The following is a 10,183-nucleotide window of genomic DNA, read 5'->3' as shown; positions in this document are numbered from 1 at the left end:
CACACCCGGATAGTTCAGTTAGTCAGTTGTGAATGTTAAGATGAGTGTATGCTTGCCACACTTGTTCACATAGTGCTGGCTTTGCCATAACAGTAAAAATGGTCAGGTAATTTACCAGTCCACGTTCTGCTGCCACCATCTGCTGGCTACGTAGGTAAGTAAGACCTCAATACTTGCTCCATATTGTCGCTGTATGTTCATGTCACAAGACAAAATACAGTTATGAACTCTAAAGGAAAGCTGTCTTTGTCTGTATTTTTTTATATTGAAATGCATTAAGTGTGTTTAAAGTGATCAAAAAAAAAACTGATGAATGGTGACACAATGCTAAATAGATAAAGGAGTGATAATAACAGTACATGCTTTGAACTCCTTAGATATGGATATGGCATACAGCAAATGTTAGAATGCTCATTACAGACATAAGAGACTTGAGACTTGTGGGCATCTCTGGCTTCAGACTAGACGTGAAGAAATTCAGTTCTTCGCAGTAGCCGGTAACATTATTGGACAGGAGCGCTGAACTCATTCATCCAGCCTCCTGTGAAGTCTTGAGTGGTGCTTGAGAAACTTCTAGTCATCTGATGCTCCAAAGTGAAGCCAATGGGTGAGAGAGGGAGAGAGAGTGAAGAGAGAGAGAGACCCACTCAGACTCCACACTCACTCAGCGACGCTCAGAGTCTCTCTCTTTACTTTACAGTCTCCCATCACTTCCACCCTCAGCACTCACCCGCACCTCTAATGTTTTCCCATGTCTTCTGCTCCCGACCCAGTTGAAGTGATTGATGGGAGTGGATGAAGGAGACTTTCGCTCGATAGAGGAGCCGCTGACAGCAACAGAGTTGCAATAAAGAAAATCGCCCGAGGGGCCTGAAAGAGCTGAAAGAGACGGAGACCGGCAGGAGACAAGGCGAAGGCGAGAAGGCTGCTTCAGGTGACCGAGTCGCGATGGAGGCGCACGGCGCGTGTGATTAAGGAGCTCCGCGCCTGGAAGCGCTCGCTTTGTTAAAGGTGGATTATAAAGTGAGCAGCATCCCTCAGAACTGACCTCGTTTGTAACATTTTCACTTGACGGATTATCTCAGAATCATGAACGTGTCGCCTCCGGACCGCAGGAAAAACATGCGAGAACTGGCTTTGGAGATTGGCATCCGAGTTCTGCTTTTCGGAGTTTTTGTGTAAGTAAAGTCGAGTTTTCTGCTCTCTGTCAAACATAGTCTGGCTTTTTGAGACGCGTAGGTTTCACGGCTGTGTGGTGACATGCTTTATAGCCAGTGAAGTGAGCTGTAATCAGGCTCATTTGCCGCGGTGTGGTGCTGGACGGACAGGTCCCTGTGCTGAGCCGCGGATCGTGAACGCATCACCGCTGTACGACAGCAGCCGGGCGCTGCGTTAACAGGTTGCAAAAAAGCAAGTTAAATATCCAGCAGCGTCTTCCCTTCCGTCATGAATCAAGTGTCGTTATTCTTGAGAAATAAACTAGTGGTGCTTGTGTCCGAGAGGTAGAAGAAACCGACAGTGAAACAAGGGAAGCCCAACACAGCGGTAGATGTCTATCACACTTTGCACTGATGCTGCGTCTCACAGGCGCAGCCTTCAAAACTAACAGAAATATGAATTTTTAATTGTTTGTCTGGCCTGAAGGTACGACGCCTTGTTTTTGTTTTTGCATCATTATTGTGTCACTTATTGATTTTCTGCTTGATGTGAAATGAAAAAGAAAAGCCCCGGGTCCTGCTTTCATTCCACCTCTGAAAAGAAACTTTGAAAAAATCAGCTCCTCTGATTTTGGTGTGTGTAGCCACACAGCCTGTGTACATTATCATTAATATGTGTCCTTGGGATAAGTGGTCCAGCTGTATCTGTGCTGCTGTCAGCCTAAAGGGATTATAGAGCCTGATGCTGCACAGTTCACAGTGGTTGACATGGTAAAAATCTCAACTGGAGGGATCAGTTTAAAGAATGAGACATGTCAGAGAGGAGGCAGCAGAGTGTTACACTGAAGCCTCCTCATGTTGCTCTTTGTGTGTGTGTGCGATTCACATTTGTGGCTGATTTGTTAGCGTGTGCCGGTGCTCGAGGCCACATAAAAAGCAATTTCACACAATAACATCATCATCATCATCATCAACTAACTGCTGCATTCTGCCACAAAAGCCCCACTCACAAAGTCCTTGATCACTGTAATGAATTGAGTTTCTCTCCCTGTATTCCCTCCTCAGCACACAGAAAACAAGCAAAGGAAAATAAACTGTTTGTAATGGGTCCCTGTCAGTAAACTTGATCGCTTCGTGCCCCTGAACTGAGTAAATGACAGCTTTACTCCTTTAATGTGACCATGCAACATCAAATCCTTAAACACTCGTGTCATCTTCATACCTGCGCTGTGCAGCTTTGCGATGGAAGTGACATTTTAGCACCACCACATGGGCAGTTGTGACAGGATAGGGGTAAAAATTGGTGGAACAATGAGCCACGCAAGTCTAATTCTAGTTGATTATATTTTTGTTTAATTATATTTGAAAGGTGTGTTGTGCACTTTGCTAAAAGATGCACCATGTACTGCGGTTTTGGGAAAGAAGAGATCTTAACTGGCCGATTTTTTTATACCTACACAAACAAAACAAAAACTGACCTTAAAAGACAACACAATTTTATACTGTTTTACTTTGTTTATATGTGGTGGACCGTGCCACCTTTCCAGCTTCAAACAGTGTTCTGGGGACCTTATTTTCCTCTGAGAACAGCTTGTTTGTTCAGGTATGGAAAAGATAAATATTTCTGAGTTTGTATTATTACCTCATTAACATTGTAAATGTTAAGATTCAGAGTTTCAATTTCTTCTCCAAAACTACATAGTGGCCCTTAAAGATTGAGAGCCTGAGAACAAAAGAGCAAGTTTCGATCATATCTTCTGACAGAGGGAGCCTTCGGTCCAATACATGTCATTCTTTTGGCACTGGCAGTAATTGTTGTAGTGAACTACTGTGCCTTTTCGCCGGCAAATCAGAGAGAGTTGCCCTCTGGCCCCAGAGAGCAGCAGTTCCCTGTTCTTGTTTCACCTCGTAGCCCGAGATTAAAGCAGGATAATTGGGGTCAACTAGAGTCTGTGGTTTTCTTCACTGGAGGTGCAAAGGACAGTTTTAAGCTGCTGCCTTTTGTGTCTGCTGTTCGGTGTAGCTGTAGCGTGCTGTAGTTCTATCTCGTGAAGAAAATGGCAGCCGTATCCATGTATCTTTACCAATAAGAATCAGCAGTCATGCATTTTTTCGTTGCTTCACTGCTTAGTTAAATCTTCTCCTTTTGCAGTTTCATTGCATTGCTGTCACGAGTAGAAAAAAGAGTGGAGAAAGAAAAGATCTGATTTTCTCATTTGTTGATCACATGCCTTCATAATAGCGAACATGTACCGAGGGAGGCTGAAAAATGAATTAAATAATCCTTTAGTTTGGGCTCATGAGCAGATATAAATGCGTCATGGAGACGTCTTTAATCAGAGATCACACATGCAAGTTCTGTCAGTCCTTGTGTCTTTGATTCTGATTAAATAATGCTGACTGTAACTCCAAAATACGTATAACTTATTCTCTGTGTTGGGCTGGTCACCCACACAAACTGTTTTTCTCCACCACATCTCTATTCTCTCTGAGGACTGGGATTTTAACCATAGAGCCGTGAATTCCCTGCATTATTCGTTTCCAATTTTTCCAAATATGACCTACCTCGAAGGGAATATCACTTTTTATTTGCCCTTGCTTGCCAAGCTGCCTGTTTGTTCCAGGCCTCAGGAGGTGCACTGACCTTATATTGACGGGCCAAGTGTGTGACGCTAGGTCGACCCTGTGCTATCAAACTGCTAATGCCATGCAGCCATCATAGTTTGGTGGGCACCCCGGGAGTCGCACATCTCCCGCGTGTAAGGCAAAAAGTTCAATCTAAATGGAAATAGATCTTTTGACATTTAACAAAGTGGAGAAAACAAAAGCTGAAAACTGAATCGGAAAAAGATACATTTCTTTGTTTTTTTTCCTGCGGGTAGCCACTCAACATGGAAAGAGAGGATAATGAGGCTGTTGCTGTTCTGCTTCCTTGTAATCTGGAGCAAAACACGCAAGAGCTCAGACGAACACCGAGAAGTCATTTCTTCCTTGAGTGCTTGTGAGGTAGAACTCATGTCCTCAATAACTCAACCCAAGCTCAGAGTTGGGACACTTGAATAAGCAGATAAGTTCCTGTTAATATCAGAATGATGAATGAGGAGGCAAAGCAAGAACGAGACAGAGGTGGAAGATAAGATGGAGGACATGGAGTTGGGAAGATCTAGATAGTTTGGAGATTTTACAGATTAAGACCTGAGGCACATCAAATAGAGAGACACAAACAAACTCCTATCAGTGCCATCTGAGAGCGTGGTGATGGAGCGATTGGCCAGAGAAGAGGGCAGTTTTACGGGCTAATGCACACGACAAAACAGAATAGATTTGTTTGCACCACAGGGACCCATTTAGATTTAAGTCGATGTGACTCTTTTATTGCTGAGAATTATGGTTACTGAGAAAGAATATAGGTATTTGCATCAACGCATGCCAGAATGTCCTATATAAGATTAGCTAAATATCTTTGAATTTTAAGGATTGCAGTATAGTTGTTGTCAAATGAGGTTTGTGCGCTAAAACAACACCCTCATCCCTCAAAACAGTGTTCGGCGCTGCATGTCATCCTCTCCTCTCAGAGGAAGGCTTAGGAGCAGCTCTGGGATACAGCCCAGGGCCTTGGCAAGTCTCAGAAAGCCTTGTGAGACGGGGAAGAGTAGAATGTCAGGCCTTAGACCGTTTAAGAATAAGCGGATTGTTTAGCTTGCATGTTAAGGATGGGGGGCTCTCGTGCTATGGTTTTGAGGAGGAAATCTCTTTGTAGACAATTTTCAGCAGAGTCATCAGAGCACATTATCTCTGCGTAGTTGATGTAGACGAAAAAAAGTATTTTAATTTTGGCGAATGTTCCGGTTATTCATGTTATTGTTATTGGATTAATAATGAAACACTTTAAGTTGTAATCCTTAAATTTAGGTTCCGGTTAATTGGCGACACCCATTGTTACCGTGGTAGTTTAATAGTACAAGAAACGCTTGTTGGGCTGCCACAAAAGAGCAATGGGTTTATCTGTGTACAGTGCAGCCAAACAAACTCTTGTTGTAGTGATTGCTGATTTTATTCTGCAAATGGTGCAAGCAATTTCCAAAAGGGACTGACTTTGTTATCTTACTGAGGAGCTGGAGGTGTGGAGCCTGCTGCTATTTGTTGTTCCATTAGCTACACTTTTGCAAAAATAAAAATTCTGCTGACGAAAAGATGCCAAAAGTGCACTTTTTAAAACTGATTTTTGCTCTGTGACAGCTTCAGAGTAAAAGCCGCTCAGTGTTCTGCTATTTGAACACATTTAATGTGAAGCAGCAGTGTGAGGGATGTTGTGTGAGCAGTTTTTAAACTGTCTGGTTTTGCAAATGATTCATACTTACCAAAAGTTTTGGAAAGGTCACCGCTTGACACCGCTCCTGTGCCTGCAATGTAATCCTGCCACTGTTAAAGTTTTGTCCATTAAACGTACTCTTTTTTTCACTGACAGGCTGAGGTTCCTATACAAATAGAATTGTTTGTTAAATAATCAGATTCTTTTCCTGACCATAAAACACAAGTCTTGCTCAAATCTCGCAAGATGTGAGTTGTTGCAAGAAGGTGCTGCGTGATTTCAGAGTGAGACTTTTCTTTTTTTTCCTGCTTAAACAAAACAGATCTTATTATAAAACAAAAGGTCTATCTCCAGAAGAATTGTTTCTGTCATGCTGTCAGACACTTTGACTAACCGCACCTCAGAAAGAAGCACTTTGAGTGGACTTAACTTTGAAGGTTGGATTTGCCCCAAAGGATTATGTTTTAGCCATTTCAGCCATGTCACGACTGTCATCTGAGGCGATCTACTGGACCTATTCCAAAACTTTTGTGAAGTATAAGTCATTTATACACAAGAACATGTTAATATAGGGCACAGGTTTAAAAATACCAGATTCCCCTTTGATGCCTCTCTGATTGTGTGTAAGGAAGGTGAACAGTAAAGAGCGAGGCTGTAATCATTGAGATAAAATTGTGCTGCATTACATGCATAGTTTTCCTGTACAAGTAAATCCCTAGTGCTTAGCGTGGCAATCTGAATTTGAGCGCTGGAATGGCGGACTCAATGAGCACTCAACATCTATAGCAGGAAAAATGCAGATCATAAATAGAATAAAAAATTACTTTGATTTCATGAGAATCTTTAGGGACAATTTTGTGGTAAAGTACTGACACTAAAATATGAATTATAAAAATGATATAATCTTAATACAGGAAACACATTCACTGATATATTGAGCCAAGGCCCCAGGTGTGAGTGCCACTCTAAAGCTTTAATAAATGCTGTCAGGTACTGTTTAATATTAATCCTGTAAACTGAAAGGGTTTGGGCACTGCACGGTGCAGCTCTGAAGCTTTCAGCTCTTTGTTTTATTGCACCGGTCTATATGGTTCCGTTCAAACAGCTTTTCCCATGGGTAAAATTTCCCAGCAAACAAGCTCACTCAAGCTGATTTTACAATACCTGCGCTCAGGGTAAAGGCAGAGGGCTGAAGTAAAAGAGTTGCTGATGAGGAAAGTCCAACATCGAGCGTGAAGAGCCAGGCATTTTTCTCATTGACTTAAGGCACGGACCTAAGGCAGGAACTCTGATGGCGAGAAAGATGATTCTGATGAAATACAGGTTTCTGACATAGATTGACAAAATTGTCACGTACACAGCTTTGTTGCTTTTAGTTTGTTTTGGGTCTTTAGATTTTATTGTGGTCAGAAATCACTTTTCAAGAGACACATCTGTCTCTAGCTAGATGAATCTGCTGTTACTTCCACCTTTCACTGCCTGCATGATTATTACAGTGAATTCTCCATCTGCGTTTCTTAATTTTGGCAACCGACTTCTGAGGCACTGACTCACAGGCCATCCAATCTGTAACCCTCATTATCTCGGAGAAAGAAGGAAAAAATTGAGATCGCAGGCTTGACAGCTGACTGTGGTGGGAGGGACGTGGAGACACTTTCAATTTACTCTTGATGCTGCTGGAACAGATTGACCGGAGGGGAAACAATGACCGAAAAGGGTGTGACCTCGAGGAGTGTTCACGTATCGATTGTCGTCTGAAATAGAACAGAGCGAACACCCATTTTTGTACTTGTATGTAAAATCAATCTGATTAATTACTTTGTTCTTATAGGGGTAGCAGTCTATTCAGGGACATCCAATTTAACCAAACAAAGGAAAGATAATTTGACAAGTCCGGTTGAAAGCATGGCTGAATTTACAAAGGTGGTACACAGCGTTTCAGGGTTTTTTTGTATGCCCAATTTGATTTGTGACCATGGAAAAAGATGGAATAATGAAAGCTAGATGAATGAGAAAATGGACAAACAGAAAAGATTGAGGCAGACAATAGAGGATTCATGCAAAGTGAGGGTGGACAGAATGGAGCTGTTTGTTTTGAGCAGGAGGATAGAGGAGGGGAGGCAGAAAAGGGAGACAAGTGTGGTTCAGCGAAATCTGCAGGTGCTGTTGAAATAAATGTTATTCCAATGAGAGCAGAGACAGCTGACTGTGGCACCAAGACCAGGAATTCCCTGACAGCTCGGTCTGTCACCGCTCTAAGCTACTCTGGCATTTTATTCGTCACAATCGTTTGATCAGCTCATTATGCTCGCTGTCCCTGCTGTCATCTATCCAACCCCATCTCTTTATCCCTACATAGGCATCAGATCCCTCGCTTACTCTCCACGTGTCCTTTTCACCATTTCTTCTTAAAGGAATATGCCAAGTTTTTGAAGAGACTGGCCTATGGGTCACTACATCCATTAGATGATGAAATTATACTGTAGGTACAGAAATGAGAGGCTAGGAGAAGCAATAAAATGAAATAACTCAACAACTTTATGATGGATTGCCATGAAATTTCATTCATGGTTCCTCGATGATGAATCCTACTGACTTTAATGATTTCCTTGACGTTTCCTCCACCATGAGGTTCACATTTGTGTTTTTTACCGAAATGTCCCAACAAGTATTAAACGGAATTCATTGGAATTATTTTTTGGACATTTGCGTCTCTGTGGTAATCTCAGCACCGTCATCAGATACAAATTTTAATGCAAAATTTGAATTGAATTTTTATAAAAAAAAACATCGCTGCATTAGTTTTGCAGTTCAAATCGAATCCAGTCTTATCAATTTTATTTATATAGCCCAAAATCACAATCACATTGCCTCAATGGGCTTTACAATCTGTACAGTGAACAACATCCTCTGTCCTTAGAGCCTCGAATTGAGTGGTGAAAAACTTGCAATGTTGAGGATTAAAAAAACCCTTTTAACGGGAAAAAAGAGAAGGTGGAAGAAACCTCAGGAAGAGCCACAGAGGAGGGATCCCTCTCCCAGGACGGACCGACAGGCAATAGATGTCGCATATACAGAAAAAAAAAACGAAATCACAGTTTACAAGTTGCATTGACAGAAAATGTGATACAAATTATAATATATGTAAAGTGTGTGGATCCAGGAGATGACTGAGCAGGACGAGGCATCGCCAAGTGGTGCTCGAGTCACACGACCTCCTCTCCACCATGGTGACCTGGAGGAGGGCAGGCCACACAAGATAATTAGCAGTAAAACAGAGAAGATCAAAGTGAAGAGGCATCAGATTTTACAGAAATACAGATATAATGAGATAGTTAAACAGAGGAGAGCAATGATCCAGCGGAGCCCAGGATATGATGATCCATATGCATCAATATGACAGCACCTTAAAGTCTGATCTTATATAAGTTGGGAGCCATTGCAGTGAGGCTAGGATTGGTGTAATATGATCACATTTTCTTGTACGTGTTAAGACTCTAGCTGCAGCATTCTGAACCATCTGAAGACTTTTAGTGCTCTCACGCGGCAGAAACGAAAATAAAGCTTTGCAATAATCCAGCCTAGATGAAACAAAGGCATGAATCAAGAGCGCTGCGTCAGCCGTGGACAAGAAGGACCTGATTTTAGCTATGTTTTGAGCAGGTGGTAAAAAGCGATCTTGGTAGTTTCTTGGATGCGCTGATCGAAAGAGAGGGTAGAATCAAATGTAACATCAAGTTCAAGTATTCTGTTGTTTCCTGTTCTTTTTGTTGCCACTGAAAACAAAAATTAAAACCCCAGATGCATTTGCATGGTTTTGGTTTCTCTTCTCTTTACTGCAGGCATTATGCAGTATGTGTAAATGCAGTTGTGTTGTGACAGTATGCACTAGCTCAGCTAACATGTTGGCAGAAAGGGCAGGACACAGCCTTTACTTTGTGCATTTTAATATTCTATGAGCTTTGACCTAGTTAACAGGTGCATTAGTCGCTCGTTGGAACATGATGTACTGTTGTCTAGCCCAGGTTTTCTTGTTTTCACAGAGGCAGTGGCTAAAACTGTCTGTCTTGGTTAAGTTTGCTGTCTAAACGTACAGCCTCACTGTAGATTGTTAGTAGCTGCAACAATACTCCATCGCCAGTTTTTAGGCACACTAAAACTAAAACGAATGCAGTCCAACACATCAGCCTGGCGTTAAATCGTAAGCCATTTCTATAGGCTAAATGAACTCTGTAAAATGTCTGGAGAATTGAGTGCAGACAATGCTTGGAGTTGCCCTTTCACACTGTAGCACACAAAACTAGATTGTCTTCGTCAGTGGAAATACTCTATTTGGTTAAGCAAGGGGTGGTGCCCAGGTAGAGTGTGTAGCAGGATGCATGAGGAGGACTGAGCCATAGTGATGACTTCTTTTGGTTGATATCAATACTACATGTATGTATTCAGAGGCGGTCGCGGTACCAGAGTAAAAGTGGAAAGCAATACACAGGCAAAAGCAGAAAAGTGTACGAAGCAGCTGCACTCCATGAACTGTCATTAAAGTCATCAACGCACCAACTCACTCACGGTTAATTCTCCAAACAATGACCTACTTCATTCACACATTGATTCAAACGGAAATGACACAGACTTTGTACTATAGGGATCTGGCACGGTAAAGTTTGGCTAAAGTTTGGGCCCTACAGTCATGAATTTTTAAAGGAAAAACACAAAA

The 10,183-nt window shown here is 42.0% G+C and overlaps 1 protein-coding gene across 1 annotated transcript in view; it reads left to right on the top strand.

Moving 5' to 3' along the window:
* The first annotated feature begins 1,089 nt into the window (after positions 1–1,089).
* plpp4 (phospholipid phosphatase 4) overlaps positions 1,090–10,183 on the top strand; it is a 53,514-nt gene continuing 44,420 nt past the window's right edge. The window contains exon 1 of the mRNA XM_073482375.1: positions 1,090–1,178. Within this exon, the coding sequence (XP_073338476.1) occupies positions 1,090–1,178 (89 nt within the window). The remainder of the gene's footprint in view (positions 1,179–10,183) is intronic.

This window comes from Pagrus major, chromosome 15, assembly GCF_040436345.1.
Source record: "Pagrus major chromosome 15, Pma_NU_1.0".
NCBI lineage: Eukaryota > Metazoa > Chordata > Actinopteri > Spariformes > Sparidae > Pagrus > Pagrus major.
The sequence above is the reverse complement of the archived record's forward strand: the minus strand, read 5'-3'. Positions and strand labels throughout refer to the sequence as shown.